This window comes from Solanum dulcamara, chromosome 10 (assembly GCF_947179165.1).
Source record: "Solanum dulcamara chromosome 10, daSolDulc1.2, whole genome shotgun sequence".
Lineage (NCBI taxonomy): Eukaryota > Viridiplantae > Streptophyta > Magnoliopsida > Solanales > Solanaceae > Solanum > Solanum dulcamara.
In genome coordinates, this window is record NC_077246.1 from 43,933,504 (window position 1) to 43,951,884 (window position 18,381).

Below are 18,381 nucleotides of genomic sequence, written 5' to 3' on the forward strand. Positions count from 1 at the left end.
TTTTCTTTACATATCTGTCCCAGTCTCCCTGTTCCTTCATCGTGCCGATGATTCCTCCATAAACATTTCCACCAAAGGTAGTTTATTTGATCTCAACTTGCGAACCTACCTATCCAAAATGGGACAAGGACTTTCTTTTAGGATAAATCCTTGTCTAACTAAGGCTCATTTGATTGCTTTTAATGAATGTCTTAATCATAATCATTTAGATCTCAATCATTAAATCTGTTTTTTGTGGTCTGAATCTATATTATTTAGATCTTGATCATTTAAGTGCGTTTGTTTTTCTTATTGTACAATCACTTAATGAGTCTGAATGATTAAGATCTATAGCAAAATGTTAATATCATTAAGATTTTCTATTAAGGAATTTGTATAAGAAAAAAAGGCATATATATCCCTCAACTTTGTCTTTTAGAACTGATATACCCTTCGTTATGAAAGTGGCTCATATATATCCAATTGTTAAGCTACCGGTTTCAAAAATAAAATAAAATACCCCTACTATTACACAAATGGCTCATATATAAAATTATTTTTTTAATTTTGTATTAAAAAGAAATAATCCATGTAGGGGTATATTTGATCCTCTCACACGTATTTTTTTTTGACTTTTTTGATTCAATGGTTAATTTGGATTTACTATTTTGTTGGCCAAATTTATATTTTCACTAATTTTCTTGTCAAATTTATCATAGACGCCCCAAATTATTTTTTTGATACAAAAACTAAATTACAATACAGCTGCAAAAAAAAGAAGTTTTAAATTTTTTCTTACTTTTTTTCCATTCACACTTCTTTCTTTTTATTTCTTTTATTTTTACACTAAAGAATGAATGTAAAAACTAAATTGAGAATAAGAAACTCAAATAATGATAATCAAAGAAGTCAAAAAATAATTCATGTGAAAAAGATCAAATATACCCTTGAACTTTGTTAGACGGATTATATATACCCCTACAAGGATTTTTTGAAAAAATTAAAAATCAAAACATAAATTAAAAATATTTTTTTCCACTTCCGTTAGATGAAAAGGGTATATGTAAACCATTTTTGTAACGATAGGGTATATGTGAGCCATTTTTGTAATGGTAAGGGTATGTCTGAGCCACTTTCGTAATGAGAGGTATATCAGCTTTAAATGACAAAGTTGAGGGATATATCATGACCTTTTCTCTTTGTACAAAGATGACTTCTCTTTGTACAAAAATGACAGTTAACCGCTACTCCATTTACTTCTACTCACAACTACCATTTCAGCACAACTACCACCATAGTGAATCTCACAACCACCATCCTCAGCCCAACTATAACCACTACTACCGCTAATCACCAAAATCAATCGGCATCACCATTAGCCATCATTTGCAATCATCACCACCCATTATTACATCCACTAATCACTATCGATAATTACCACCATTATCAACATTATATACTGCTAACCACCATCATCATTCACCACCACCATTAACTATCAATATCATTCAACTACTAATTATCACCTGTCACCACTACCAATCACGGTTAATCATTATTGTCAACCACTATATCATAATATACTATCCACAACCACCATTATTAGTCAATACCATCCCAAATTGACACATAGAATCATCATCGTTAGTCATCATTATCACCAATTGTCGTATAAAGATTTTAAAATATTTTATTGATATAATATTAGATTAATTTAATGTCTTATTTGAATTTTATGTTTATTATTGTTTTAACAAAAACAAATTTTATACATTCAGATGTTGAAAAAACAAATATCTTAACTATTTAGTATTCAAATGTGTATTTAGATTCACACTGATAAATTTTAATGCACATATTAATATTCAAATGTACATTCAGACTTAGACGTCTTAATCTTAATGAAAACAGATGAGGCCTAAGTTGTACTGGATGGTATGATGTGAGTGTCATCTCCGATAACTTTCAAAGCCTCGATATATGAAAAATAGAGTGCACCACCAGATCACGAGGCAAAGCTTGTCCATAAGCAATTGCGCCAACCCACTCCAATATCTCATATGGCCCAATAAACCTTGAACTCAACTTCTCTTCCCAAATCTTATCACACCTCTCATAAGTGGTACTTTCAACCACACCTGATTTGTATGTACCCATAAATACCAAATCACACCTCCGCATATCCGTATAAGACTATTGCCTACTTCTGAGTTGTTCGAAGCCAGTCCTATATCACTTTGGCATTTTTCAAGGCTTGCAGTACTGATTCTGGACCCAAAATTTGTATCAGTCAGTTCAAACCAACCAACTAGTGAACAACACTGATGATCATATAATGCCTCAAATGAAGCCATTTGAATGTTAGACAGGTAACATTGTTATACACAAATTCTTCCAAGGAGAAAGTCATCCCAACAACCTCCAAAGTGAGTGACACATGCTCTCAACATGTCCATGAAGAGTTGAATAGTCTCAACGAGCTGTACGTCAGTCTGTGGGTAAAATACTCTGCTAAGCTCTACCAGAGTACCTAACTCATTCTCAAAAGACTGCCAAAGGTGAATTGTACACTTTGAATTAGCTTACACATCTTAATAATATTTTCTCGAGTCTTTATTCCGCACATGGTATCGACTTTTGGTGATGAACTTGGGGATTAACAGGGATAGGAAGAAGAAGATTCTTTATGACCAATTGAGGATTAGATGGGGTGGCGTGACTCCTTCCCTTTCTCTAGAGTTGGGGGAGAAATTGATTGGTATGGGGCTTGGAGTAGTAGTGGGGATGGGAACAACATGTGGGATATGACGGCTAGTTGCATTAGAGAAGCAACTACAGAGGTACTAGGGGTTTCGAGGGGAAACTTAGGTGGTCATAAAGGAGATTGGTGGTGGAATGAAGAAGTTCAAGGCAAAGTAGAAGCGAAGAAGGTTGCTTATACTAAGTGGTTGGAGTGTGTGGATGAGGCTGAGGATCGGATGCTCAAGGAAACCTATAAGACGACAAAGACAAGCGAAGTCGGCAGTCACGGCTACTATGACGACAACATTTGAATGCTTGTATGTCGAGTTAGGGGACAAAGGTGGGGATAAGAGATTGTATAGACTCGCGAAAGCGATAGAAAGAAAAGCTCGAGACTTGAATCAAGTGAAGTGCATCAAGGATGAGGAAGGCTAGGTGTTGGTGGATAAAGTCTCCAGAAATGAGGAGATAGCTTGGAGACAAAGGTCAAGAATTCAATGGCTCAAACATGGACACAAGAACATCAACTACTTCCATAGGATGGCCACAACACACAAAAGATTAAACTCAATTGAAAAATTGGAAGTAAATGGCAGGGAGTTGACTGATACCGGTGAGATCAAAGCAGAGATTACAAATTTCTATCAGAAACTATATAGAGAAACTGAGCATTGGAGGCCTGGTCTCAACTTACAAGGCACTGGAAGCATCAGATCAGAGGAGAAGGATTGGCTACAAAGACAGTTTGAGGAAGAAGAGGTGGTACAAGGAATCAAATTTTGTGCAAGTGACAAGGCCCCTGGCCCTGATGGCTTTTCTATGAGCTTTTACTGAACTTTGGGGAGATTCTCAAGATAGATATCATGAATACTATCAGACACTTCCATGATCATCAAAACGCCACCTATGTGACTTTTATCCCCAAGAAGACACACAGTTAAGCTTAGGGACTTCAGACCCATAAGTTTGATAGGTGGGTGTACAAAATTATAGCTAAGCTGTTGGCTGAGAGGTTTAAGAAAGTAATCAACAAATTGATTAACATACATTAGATATCATTCATATAAGGCAAACATATCATGGATGTTGCCCTTATTGCTAGTGAATGTATAGATACTACACTCAAATGGGCTGACCCCGGAGATATGTGCAAGCTAGACATTGAGAAGGCATATGATCATGTCAACTGGGAGTTCTTGCTCAATATCTTAAAACAAATGAGGTTTGATGAGAGGTGGTTGAGATGGATGAGGTTTGTATAAAAGCTGTTAGGTTCTCCATTCTGATAAATGGAGAACTTATTGGTTTTTTCCACTCAGAAAGAGCCCTTTCCTTTTCATCTTAGTCATGGAAGGATTCAACAGTATGATGAGGATAGCTACTCTAAACTCACGGCTGCAAGGGTTCAAAGTTGGCAGTATCTCAGGGGTGGATATGCAGATCTATCATTTGCTTTATGCTGATGATACTGTTATATTTTGTGAAGCTGAGGAGGAGCAAATTAGAATTGTCAGTATTCCTGGTAGTCTTTGAGGCTGTCTCAGGCTTGGCAGTGTATTGGAGGAAGAGTTGTATATATCCTATCAAAGAGGTTGCACAAATCTAGGCCTTGGCAAGCATTTTGGGGTGCAAAATTCAAAAACTCCTAACTGTTTGTCTAGGTATGCCACTTGGAAATAACCATAAAGAGCTAGTGATATGGGATGGTATAATTGAAAAAACTGAAAAGAAACCGGCAAACTGGAAATCTCAATATCTATACTTAGGTAGGCAAATCATTCTGATAAACTGTATACTAGATTCCTTACCTACCTATGTTATGTCCCTATTCCCTATGCTGGCCAAAGTGGAAGAAAGACTTGATAAATATAGGAGGGACTTCCTTTGGTCAGGAATCAAGGAAGGTGAAAGAATACATCTTGTCAAATGGCAAACTGCTTTGCTGAGTAGAAGTTCAGGGGGGTTACGGATCAGAAACTTGGGGCTACAAAACAAGTGTTTGTTGGCAAAATGGCTGTGGTGGTTTAGAAGAGAGGATCAAGCACTTTGGAAGGAAGTTATCAGTATATTTGCCAGAACAGCCCATGGTGTTCCAATACGGTGAATGAAACGTATGGTGTCTCAGTGTGGAGAACTATTAGAAATTTATGGAGTCAACTACAGCACAACATTAGATACAAAGTGGGGAATGGGACCAGGGTTCTTTTCTGGAAAGACCACTGGATTGGTCAAGACTCCTTGATGTCTTCTTATCCAGATATATATACTCTCAGCTCTTCTCCATATGCCGTGGTAAATGAGGTATGGTCTGAACACGGGTGGAATTTAAGCTTCAGACGGTTACTAAATGACTGGGAGATAGGGAGAGTAGCTGAGATGCTACAAACACTAGATGATTTCAAGGGCACAAATCTGGAAGCAGATGTAATGATTTGGAAACACAATAATGATTGTATCTTGTCAGTCAGCAGATTGTACAATAGGAAAGTGGAGGAACTTCCGGGGGGAAATCTCTGGACCATGTAGCTTAGTATGGAAGAATAAAGTGCCACCTAAAGTGAGGTGTTTTACATGGCTAGTGGTTAGAAGGGCATGCCTAACTTGTGAGAAGCTACAAAGAAGAGGCTTTCAAATAGCTTCTTGGTGTTTACTGTGTAATGAGACCAACAACCATTTATTCCTCCATTGCAAAGTCACTGCTCAACTATGGGCCATATTTCTAAGCAGGACACAAACAAACTAACAAACTGGACAATGCCAGAACACACCGCAAACCTTCTTAGCTGCTGGGTGAGGAGAGGCGGAGTAAGAGCAAAAGAAATGGTGGAACATGAACCCTCTTGTATATGGTGGACTATTTGGAGAGGTATCTTGAAAATACTGCTGAATCAGTGCAAAAGATTAAATGGTATTGTATGAAGACTTTCTATTTTGGGTATAAAGAAGAGGGTATGGAGGATGCTGGACATGTTTTAAACTTTTTTTTTCTTTATAAGTTTAGTAGTAGCTTTCTTGAGTTGGTTTTTTTAGTCACTGATGTAAATCTTTTTGGTTGTTGCCAGCATACCTTTTGCTGAAATACTAACTTTACCGTTATCAAAAAGTATTAACAATCAAAGAGAATTTGTCAGAATACTTAGCAATAGTCTTGTCCTCTTGCATCCTAAGAGATTCTAAATCTCTTTTCAAATTCAAAATTTGCATTTGTCTGACTCAGTCACTTCCTTGGTACTCTTTTTTTAGTCTTTCCCAAGTTTCTTTTGCTGTCTCACAAGCAATGATTTAGAAAAATTGAATCCGCAACTGAATTTTGAATTACAGTTTTGGCTTTGAAGTTTTTTTGTTTTTTCATCTAAATGAGATTTATTCTTGGCAAGGATAGGATTTGCAGGAGTGGTTGTGAGGGTATATCTTCCATTACAGCTTTCCACATATCATAGGCTTCAGGATGTGATTTCGTTTTCAGTGACCGAATTTGAGTTTTCGCTAGTGAAATTTTTTGGGCATTCTAAGAGAGACTGCTGCTTGCCATGTTTGAATATAGGTTATAAATTGATATTGGTTGAAAATAATCTGCACATTGAAAATAAACACAGGTTGAAAATAGCCCCGATGGGTTAAAAATAGTTCTTTAGAAGAATTCACAAATCCCATAAGATCAATGAGGCTCTTGATATCACTGTTGGTTTTTAATAGATGGTGCAACAAAAAGGTTGAAAGTATTGATTAAAAATGTCTCTCAATTTTTATTAAGCATAGTAGGGCTTTAAATAGCCAACTTGAAAACATAATATGCAGGAAATCTGCACAACAAAAAATCAAAAAGGCTAAATAATCTCAACAACTAAAACAATGTCATAGAAATTCAAAATTCAAATTCATTCTATACCTACACAATTTATTAGACTAAAAACTACTTCAATAAAAGAAAATTTCAACAGGTTTCAATGGCACGCTATGAAACTCATATCCGTGTCATTTTGGCATGGTGCTAGGAGATTAATGAAGGTTTTGATGAGTAAAGATCAATTGTGTCAATTTAATAGGAAATGAAGAAAAATGATGCATTTAGGTTGTTTTGAAGTTTTCTTCAAATTGTTCATATATCCAGCTCTGGGGATGATTCAGCCATAAACTTCCTGTTTCCTAGAGAAACTGCATAAGTCAAAGTTGTGAAGACCTTTGAATTGTATACTAACCGGGGAAAAGAATAAAAGATATCTAGATGATTTTTAGCTCATAAGTTGGACTGCAATGTGCTTGAATATTATTTATTAGAATAGGAACAAGATTTATATAATATCCTACTTTTTCTTTGTAATGTGGTATTTATAAATAGGGCTAAATGTAAAGATATAGAAGACACAATTCAATAATGTGTTGAGATGGATGTGTGGACTTACTAGGAGTGACAAGATTAGGAATGAGGTTATCCGGGAGAAGGTAAGAGTGGCCTCTTTGGCAGACAAGATGAGGGAAGCGAGACTCAGGTGGTTTGGGCATGTGCAAAGGAGCTTTGCTGATGTGCCAGTGAGGAGATGCAAGAGACTAGTTTTAGGGAGTATTTGAAGGGGTAGAGGTATGTCGAAGAAGTATTGGAGAGAGGTGATTAGACAGGACATGGTGCAGCTTCATATTACCAAGGACATGACTCTAGATAGGAATGAGTGGAAGTCACATATTAGGGTAGAAGGCTAGTAGGGGTGGAGTAGTGTCTTGGAGTGCAGCTTCAGGCTCGTTAGTGTCTATCATAGTACTGGTCATATCCATGTAGTTCTTGTCATATGTAGTGTATTGTGTTTAGATTATCTCATTATTTCACTGGTATTATTGCTTCCTTCTTGTAGACTTTACACTGCTTTCCTTATTATCGATTATGTTTTTCATTGTTTTCTTCTTCATTTACGTGGGTTTGATGCACTTGAGCTGAGTGTCTTTCGAAAATAGCCTCTCTACCTCCTCGAAGTAGTGGTAAAGTTTGCGTACACTCTACCCTCCCTAGACCTCATTTACTGGAATTACACTGGGTATGTTGTTGTTGGTATTAGCACAGGACTCATTCCAATTTTCATTTTCCGATGTTGGGCCCTCATATTAAATTGCCCATGCACCTGTTGTCCATCCCTGGGCGTGGGTGTGGAGTGTGTGTGAAGAGTCCCACATCACTCATTTAAGGGATGAGTGGTCTCTTTAATATGGCTTGGGTAGTCCTTACCTCTTGAGGTAGCTTTTAGAATTGAATAAGGCCCAAGATTCATTTATTTACAATACTTTCTATCAAGCAGCAGATCTATTAATTTTTTTTCTTTTCCCCATTAGATGTGTTCTCTAAGTTGAAATTCATTCTCTTTTCATGTCTTGTTGTAGAATAAGATGTTTAACATCTATCCTTCCTATGTTATAGATTCTGTAACCTTCGGAGTTCGTCACACTATAAGCATGAAATGGCTCTCAATGCTGATGGAAGAAGACTTCTGGTGACATCCAACTCCCTGAGGGCGCCTATATACAAGGTAAACTAGTTTCACGCAGAATGATGTGTTTAGGTTCCTTTTCGATGGTCTCAGGGCCTAACTATTCGTTCATAAGCTCTAGGTTGGCCTCTAAAACTGAATAATAGAACAATCATTTGTGGGGGTCACATAAAGTTGTCCCATCAGTAAGCCTATTGGATATCTCTTTTATTAGTTGTTATGAATATTGACATTGACAACTACTGTTGGGACTAGCAGTGCACCTATGATGTCACAAGGCCTAGGGGCAGTATGATAAGATGTTGCTTCATTGGTCCGTGCTATGGCCCTTGTTCATTTCCAGTTACTGTTATTTCTTGCCTTGCTGGTTTACTGAAGTTTAAAGATTTATTGACTATATGTTGTCGTGTGAAGGATAACACCAAATAGTGATGGGATTAAATTATAGTGACACTTAATTTGTTGTTTAGTTGTCAAGTTTGGAATAACCTATCCCGGTATTAATAATTAGTGATGGGATAAGTTATCCCTCCTCCTGGGTGGTATACTAATCTCGGGATAACTTATCCTGGGATAAACTGGGTAAATGACAAAAATATCCTTTTAAATCTTTTTTATACCCCACTTTTCAAATTCATATATATTTACATTATTTTTAATATCATATATAAAAACATTCACAATCTTCACTCCTTATTTTTATGATAATTATTCATATTTTTTCTATTAAAAAATTACACAATGTAATAGAATTTTTATTTATAAAATTATTTGACTAATTCTTATATTTATTTTTATTTTGATTTCTCATAAATTATTTTTTACTTTAACAAACTTAAAATGGAAATTCTATTTTTAAATTAAATAAGAAAATTTTATTTTTAAATAAATATGGACATCATGGAAATGCAACACATAAAAATATTTAAACTAAAAAAGATGCAAGTTTTATTTTAAGAATGAATATTGAATAACTAAAGCTTGCAAATAAAATATAAAAAACTAAATAAAGTGAAAGGTAATTTTGTAAACAAACAACTTATTCTTAAATTTTATGCAATGCAAATTATTTTGAATACAACAAATCAAATACTCAATAAGAAATAATCTCAGCATAACTCATCTGATCATAACTAATTTCAACATAACTTATATCATCATAACGTGTATTCAAATCAAACGACTCCTAAATGATTCTTAATTGTATCAGGTGCGAGATCATGGATATGGAATGAGAACTCTTCCTCACAGTGCATCTATAACAACAGTAGATTGGCATCCGACATCACCCATCTTCTTGACTGGATCTGCAGATCACTCAGTTCGGGTTACATATATGGCGTGACAACTGATTTCTCTGGTGTGTTGTTGATTTGGATAGTCTGACTTAATGGAGATGAATTGAAAATGTAATATTTATTAGGTTATCCAGTGTCTAGGTTGGCCTTAAAGCCATCTGTCCATTTTTAAGTTTGATTACAATCATTAGTCAAAGGGATCATCAGAAGCATAGAGTAGAATATGCAAGATAGTCAAAACGCATTTTGAACGCGTAGTCAAAAGAAAAGGGAGGTGCAATACGCAAATTTTACGCGAATTTTACGCGTTTCTAGTTTCCTATAAATAGAAGGCCTTTTGCCCTCATTTAGATCATCCTCACAAAAAAATACAATCCAAAAAAGTAAGAACACAGAATTATACACCAAGATAAATATTGTAGTCTTGAGTGTCCTTTTTAGTGAGTTGTTCCTTTTACAAAAGAGAAGTGTTAATTGTTGTTTTATTCTTGTATTTGAGAGCAGTGTACTCTCATATTATCATTGTAAGATCTTTCTATCCCGTGGTTTTTTTCTTTTATCTATTTGAGGGGTTTTCACGTAAAATACTCGTATCTAATTTATTTTTTTTATTTATTATCATATCAAATTTTAGTTGTGGTGTTTTTCCCCCCTAACAGTGGTATTAGAGCCCTCGGTTATTCTGTTTATTTTATGCGAAGGTACTATTTGTGAGTAGTAAAATTCGATAAAAAGTACTATTAATGTGAATAGTAAATTTTGGTGATGGTACAGTTTGTCACGATTGTTCGCAAAAATATTCAGAAACATTCTAAAAGGGTGTGAAGCAAATAACAATGTTGAGTACAACAAAGTTTGATGTTGAGAAATTCAATGAGACTAATTTTTCATTGTGGAAAATGAAAATAAGAGCAATATTGAGAAAGAACAATTGTTTAGCTGCAATTGAAGGTAGCTCCATAGACTTTATTGATGATAGTAAGTGGAACGACATTGGTAGCAACATAGTTGTTGATTTACACTTGGCACTAGCCGATCAAGTGTTGTCTAGTGTGGCTGAAAAATGGATGGTGAAGAAAATATAGAATACTCTTACCGGATTGTATGAGGTCAAGTCTTTGCATAATAAAATCATCTTAAAAAAAAGATTGTATACTCTTCAAATAGCAAATTTAATATCGGTTACTGAACACATCAATACTTTGAATACTCTGTTTTCGCAACTTACAAGAATGGGTTGCAAAATAGAGAGGATTGAACGTGCAGAGCTTTTACTTTAAAGTCTGTCTGACTCGTATGATCAACTCATCATCAACCTAACAAACAATACGAATAGTCTAGTTTTCGATGAAATTGTAGCCGTTGTCTTAGAAGAAGAAAATCGGTGCAAAAATAAGAAAGATAGACAAGCAAGTTTGCAGCAAGCTAAAGTTTTGATAATGGTGAGAAGAAGACCAATGGAACGTGGCCCCAGTGGGAGTCACAATCATGGTAGATCTCAATCAAGAAGTAAGAAGAATATCAAGTGTTACAGCTATGGCAAGAAAGGGCACTTCAAGAAAGATTGTCGGTTCAAGAAGAAGAATGAACACCCTGAGTCATCAAATACTTAAGGGAATGTTGCAAGTACCTCGAATGATGACGACATTTTATGTAGTGAAGCAATATCAAATAATGAAGGCAGAAAACATTTCACTACTTTCTGGATCATGGACACAGGAGCAATATGGCACATGACTTCTCGGAGAGAATGGTTCGATCAATATAATCCTATTTCAGAAGGGTCTATGTTCATGGGAGACGATCATGCTTTGGATGTTAATGGTATTGGGTTCATCAAAATAAAGATGTATAATGGCACGGTACGTACCATTCAGGAGGTACGACATGTAAAAGACTTGAGGAGGAATCTATTGTCTTTGAGACAATTAGATGATAATGGATGTTTATATAAGACTCATGGTGGAGTCATGAAAATATCAAAATGAGTGCTTGTAGTGATGAAATCGAAAATACTTATTGCAAATGTATATGTGCTTAAAGTTGAAACACACCAAAAAAGGAGAATTATCAATCGTGTCAGCAAGTACATTTGAAGAATCAACGATGATGTGACATCATAAATTTGGCCATATGTTGGAACGAGATTTGAAGATTCTTGCTGAGCAAAAGATTTTTTCAAGGCTGAAAAAGGTTTCATTACCTTTTTGTGAGCATTGTGTTATTAGTAAGAAACACAGACGAAAGTTTAGCAGTTACTCTATTAAAAGCAAGGAAATATTAGATCTGGTCCATTTTGATGTTTGGCAAGCCCCGGTGGAGTCCCTAGGAGGAGCGAAATATTTCGTGTCATTTATCGACAATTACTCCAGAAGAAGTTGGGTGTATCCAATCAAGAGAAAGGTAGATGTTTTTTCGATTTTCAAAGAGTGGGTGGAACTTGAATCTGTGAAAAAGATCAAGTGTTTGAGGACAGATAATAAAGGAGAATACACTGGTGATGAATTTGATAACTTCTGTAAACAAGAAGGCATTAAAAGGTAGTTCACGGTGGCATATACTCCACAACAAAATGGAGTAGCAGAGCGGATGGACAAAATCTTATTGGAATGAACAAGAGTTATGTTGGCAACTGCAGGGTTGGAAAAATCATTCTGGACAATTATGTGATCAATCGGTCACCATCAACCGCAATTGATCTGAAAACGTCAATGGAGATGTGGAAAGGAAAATCAGCTGATTATTCTCGCTTACATATATTCGGAAGTCCGCTTATGTTATATACAACATCTAAGAAAAATCGAAGTTGGATCCAAAATCCAGGGAATGTATTTTTTTAGGGTATGCTGATGGAATCAAGAGGTATCACTTGTGGGATCCCACTGCTCGCAAGGTGGTAATCAGCAGGGATGTTGTGTTTGTTGAAAACAAGATACAAGGAAAATAAGCTAGCACTTCGAAAGAAAAATCAGAGACTACTACAGTTGAAGTTGAAGTTGAAGAAATAGAAGAAGTTCTAGTTTCTTCTAAAGCAGCACCAGGACACGAAGAACAAGAGCAAACTGAGATTGAAACTCCACAAGTTCAATGGTCAACTAGGGAGAGAAGAGAACCAGCTTGACACTCAGATTATTCTATGGAGGGCAATGTTGCATACTGTCTATTAACAAAGGATGGAGAGCCTTCAACTTTTCACAAGGCTATGAAAGGCCAAGAATTATCTCTATAAATGGCAGCAATGCAAGAAGAAATTGAAGCTCTTTATAAAAATAAAATATTGGATCTTGTTCAATTACCACAAGGAAAAAATGTCATTGGAAACAAATGGGTCTACAAGATCAAACACAATGGTAATGATCAAGTGGAGAAGTATCGTGCAAGATTGGTGGTGAAAGGATTCGCTCAGAAAGAAGGTATAGACTTTAATGAGATATTTTCTCCGGTGGTTTGACTCACAACAATTCGAGTGGTCCTGGCGATGTGTGCTACATTTGACTTGTACTTGGAGTAGTTAGATGTCAAAACTGCATTTCTTCATGGAGAGCTTAAAGAAGAAATTTACATGCTCCAACCAGAAGGTTTTGAAGAATAGAGAAAAGAGAACTTGGTTTGTAGGTTGAATAAATCTCTATATGGTTTCAAACAGGCGCAAATGTGTTGGTATAAGATATTTGATTCATTGATTATAAGCCTTGGATACAGCAGACATAGTTTAGATCCTTGTGTTTATTATAAGAGATTTGGTGATGAAGATTTTATTATTTTGCTGTTATATGTTGATAACATGTTGGTAGCAGGCCCCAACAAAGATCGTCTCACAAATTTAAAGGCACAGTTGGCTAGGAAGTTTGAAATGAAGGACTTAGGACCAGCTAACAAGATTCTAGGGATGCAAATTCACCGAGACAGAAATAATAGGAAGATTTGGCTTTCTCAAAAGAACTATTTGAAGAAAATCTTGCAACGCTTCAAGATGCAAGACTGTAAGTCAATTTCTACCCCACTTCCTATTAATTTCAAGTTATCCTCAAGAATGAGTCCTAGCAATGAAGCAGAGAGGATGGAGATGTCTCGAATACCGTATGCATCAGCAGTGGGAAGTTTAATGTTCGCCATGGTATGTACAAGACCTGACATTGCACAAGCAGTGGGAGTGGTTAGTCAATACATGGCTAATCCCGGTAGAGAGCATTGGAATACTGTTAAGAGGATCCTAAGATATATCAAGAGTACCTCAGATGTTGCAATGTGTTTTGGAGGATCAGACTTTACTATTAAAGATTATGTTGATTTAGATTATGCAGGTGATCTTGATAAAAGCAAGTCCACCACAGGTTATATGTTTACTCTTGCTAGAGGAGCTGTCAACTGGGTTTCAAAACTTCAATCTATCTTGGTTACATCTACGATGGAAGAAGAATATGTAGCATCTACACAATCTAGCAAAGAGGCAATATGGATGCAGATGTTACTAGAGGAGCTCGGGCACAAACAAGAGAAGGTTGCTCTGTTTTGTGACAGTCAAAGCACTTTGCATCTTGTAAAGAATACGGCATTTCATTCAAGGACAAAGCACATACGAGTTCAGTATCACTTTGTTTGTAAGAAGGTGGAAGAAGGTAGTGTGGATATTTAGAAAATTCACACTAATGACAACCTAGCAGATATGTTTACGAAGCCGATCAATAGTAACAAGTTTAAATGGTGTCGATCTTCTGTTGGCCTAGCAGAAACGTAACATTGCAGTAATTGGATAGAAAGGATGGTGTGAAGACTTAATTGATTCTCAATTAAATCTTCAAGTGGGAGAATGCAAGATAGTCAAAATGCGTAGTCCAAAAGGGAGGTGCAATACACAGATTTTACGCAAATTTTACGTGTTTCTAGAGAGGACCTCTTGCCCTCATGTAGATCATCACCATAAAAAAATACAATCCAAAAGAGTACGAACACAAAGAGAGTTATACATCAAGATAAATATTATAGTCTTGAGTGTCCTCTTTAGTGAGTTGTTCCTTTTACAAGACAGAAGTGTTAATTGTTGTTTTTTCCTTGTATTTGAGAGCAGTGTACTTTCATATTATCATAGTAAGATCCTTCTACTCTGTGGTTTTTTCCCTCTATCTGTTTGAGGGGTTTTCACGTAAAATTCTCGTGTCCAATTTATTTTTATTATTTATTATCATATCAAACTTTAGTTATGATGCTTCCTCTCCCAAACAGAATATAAAGGTGGTAACTCGGTGTAGATGAGCCTTACTGAAATATTAACAGAAAAAGGAGGCTTCATGGACACTTTGGGAACCACAAAAATATCTTGAGGCGTCGTAATTGAATTTGGTGTAGATTGTACAATAGTAGAACAATTGGTTTGCTTTATGCAATCAGCATCTAAACCTCAGCTTTGAACTATCGGATTCATTGAGAAGGGATAGCTTCGAATGATTAATAATGGTCTAAGGTTATTTTGCTTGATGTACTTGCTGTTCTTATATTATCATAGCAGTGTTTTGATTGGTCCGCAAGAAATCAGAGCACCTGTCTATTGCCTCAAGGTATTGATTATTAAATTTTCAATGATTAGTAATTTGAATTCTCCAACACTCGAGATTCTTTGTACACTTGCATGCGGTCAATTTCTTTTAACATCCCAATCCTTTGTTTTAAGTATTTATGTCCCAATTTTTATTTTGATACTTCCAAGTTATTTTAATCATTTAGGACTTGAAGCCCCTTTGGATTATTTTTTAAAAAATGACTTTTAAGTTACAAAGAAAAAAGTACGGGAGGAGGGGGGCGGGGGCGGGGAGGGGGGTTATTAATTTTTGACTTCTTTTTTGTATATTTTAACTTATTGTAAACATTTTTTTGATCTGCCAAGCACTTTGAAACGTTAAAAAATAACTTAGTAACAAACCACTTGAAATCCAAGAAAATATAGGCGGTCATATGCAAAATAATACCAAACGTATGAGGTTGATGTCGGGGCTGAATCTCGCAACGAATAATGCAGGGGCGATTGAAGAAAAAAGGAACTAGAAGCCACTAATTTGAATTCAAACAATTGATGCAATTATTTTTAGAAAAATTATGTAAAATGTCAGCTCATAAACCTTGCTATCTTTTTAGCCCAATTTACAAAATTGTTTAAAAAAATGGCCATTCAGCCTTACTTATTGCAGTCGAACTGCAACTCCGATCCTTTTGCTTCCATCTGTGTTCTTCTTTTCTTCATCCCATCTTCTTTCCTCTTCTTCTTCTTTCTGATATCTGCGTTCTTTTTTTTCTTCTTTTTTCTATATGCGTTCCTCTTCTTCTTTCTGCCATATGTGTTCCGCTTCTTCTTTTCCTTTCTTTTTAAAAATTCGATATATCGCAACCATAAATTATTTAGGGAAAATATATCAAAAGATTTGGAACATCGAGAAGATTTCATATCTAAAATTTGGGATTGTTTAAAAATGATTTTAAGTTGATTTAAATTGAATAGTCAATGTATACTTCATTTATAGTTAAGCTATATTTAGCTTTCTGAATGTATCGTAATGTATATTCCATGTATAACTCATGTATAGATAAGTTATATTATATAGTCAGTATATACGTTTTATTACTTTTGACAAGCTATATTGTATAATCAGTGTATATTTTCTACAATATTTTGGCTATTTTTTATATAAATAAAACATGGCTATATTTATTGTAAACTTATTACTTTATTGTATATATTTGAAACTAGACCATTATAAAAAAAAATTGTAAGGGTAGGGGTTTGATATGAAACTGTAAGACCCCGGAATTTGAAAAACGAAGTTTAAAATGAAATTTCTGAAAAAGGTTCACCAGATGCCCTCCACGGGCCATGTTCACAAGGCCTAAACCTCACCACGGGTCGTGAGGGAACCGTGGTGGAGCCTTGGAAAAAGTGGGGAAAAGGGGGAGGACCACGAGAGAGACTACGACTCATGGTGAGCACCACAGACAATAGACCTTTCCATGGAGTCGACCCGTAAGGACCCTTGAAGTTTAGCAAGGACCATGACAGGGTCCACGGTCCATGGAGCCCTTGACAGACCGTGGTGCCCTCCATGGTGACAACCTTTCTCAAGCCAAACTCACCCTCATCACCATGACCCATAATGAGCTTTACGGGCTGTGATAGCCTTCCATGTAGGTGCTTCATTCAGATTAAGTTAAAGGGTGTTTTGGTCTTTTTCATATTAAGTCATTAATGTATTTGGAGAGTTTGTGGGTTATATCCTATTCGATTAACTACTTTAAACTCTCCTAACTCCCTCATTCTCATCCTAACATCCAAATCCCAAAATCTTCTCTCTAAAGTTCTCTCCCAAGGTTCATCTTCTTTCTTAAAGCAAATTCAAGGGTTTCAAGCTCAAGTCTCCCAAGTCAAGAGAAATTTAGGGCTTTTAAAGTCTAAGGTATGTGGGAATTCATCCATGGTTCCTTTCATCTGTGGAGTCCCAAGGTTTTTTTCAAATCTCTTTTTATGAATTCTTCTTCTAAGCCTTAATTTTCCATGGAATTGTATTGGGTCTTCTTAATTATGATTTGTCTTATGATTATCGATCAAATTATGCATAATTCACATCATATTGCATGATTTCAATTTGAATTTTACTGACCCATGCTATATGCTATTTTCAAGTAATCATGATTTATAAAGGATTTCAATGTATGTTTTATGAATAATTATCAAGGTTTATGAATGATTCATGAAAAGTTATGAATGATGTTTCAAATATCTTTAGTGTGAAAGGTAATTCTCAGACACTCATGTTAAAGAGGTGAAATGACATTCTCACCAACTCATGGATTCTTATGAATCAATCATGTTAATGAGCTACTCTTATGATTATTTTATGATGAGAATTGATATCTTTTATCGTCTTTTCTACTTATGTTAATGACTATTATTTATGACTTTCGTTGGGATAATGACCAAGTATCGAGAGGATTTTAAGTGGATCTTGATCCGGTAGCCAAAATAGCTACTCAAGGAAATCCTTGTAGCAACTTTTAGTCCCTACGTTCCCTGCATAGGTTTATGGTGCCAATATGGCCTAGCTAGTGGATTAACATATAGCTCATGACATTTTGATGTTCTCACGGAGTCTATCTTGGCAAAATAGTCTCTTCCTTCTCGATGTAGTGTTACATCACATTTCATGTTATAGCTCGCATGGTCTTATATGCCAGTTAAACTTCCTATTTGACACAAGTTATATGAAAAAGATATAAGTTCTCATGATGAGCTTTTGATGCATTGACCACAAGATTATGATGTTTTTAAGGTTTTCAAGGTTTTACTCATGTTTTAAGATATTGGTCGTGCCTCCAATGTTCATATTGATTATGTCCTATTTTCATTATTCATGCATACTTCTCATATACTTAGTGCATTTCATATACTAACACATATTTTTGCCTACATTGTATCATAATGTAGGGACTGACGACCATCACACACCTTCTATTCATGAGTAGAGTTGATCTTGCTTACTTCTATTGTGGTGAGTCCTCATGGTTCGAGGAGAAGACAATATATCTCATCGTTTCTCATGACTTTTCATCTTTTATGCTGGGTGAGCTAGAAGCTTGTCTTATGCCCCATCTAGACTAATAGAGGCGTAGTGGATGCATGGAATCTATGCAGGGGTGGCTCAACATAATTGGGGGCCTAAAGTGAAATTTCAATTAGAGGCTTAAAATCTAAATAAACTTTAGATGTATTTACTTTTAAAATGTATTTTCTATCTTTTTAAAAGCAAATTATTACTTGATATTTTTCATAAATAATTTCTTCGGATTATTTTTTTCAATTATTAGTTTTAGGTAAGATTTTACCAATTCAACGTTGAAAAACATTC

At 35.5% G+C, this 18,381-nt stretch overlaps 1 protein-coding gene across 3 annotated transcripts in view; it reads left to right on the forward strand.

Annotated features, from left to right (window-relative positions):
* The window catches only part of LOC129870521 (uncharacterized), a 54,286-nt gene extending 44,160 nt beyond the window's left edge, over window positions 1–10,126 (forward strand). For all 3 annotated transcript variants that reach the window (XM_055945334.1, XM_055945333.1, XM_055945335.1), the window contains exons 14-15: window positions 8,126–8,234; window positions 9,406–10,126. In XM_055945334.1, the coding sequence (XP_055801309.1) occupies window positions 8,126–8,234; window positions 9,406–9,540 (244 nt within the window). In that variant the 3' untranslated portion in view covers window positions 9,541–10,126. The remainder of the gene's footprint in view (window positions 1–8,125; window positions 8,235–9,405) is intronic.
* Window positions 10,127–18,381: the final 8,255 nt, after the last annotated feature.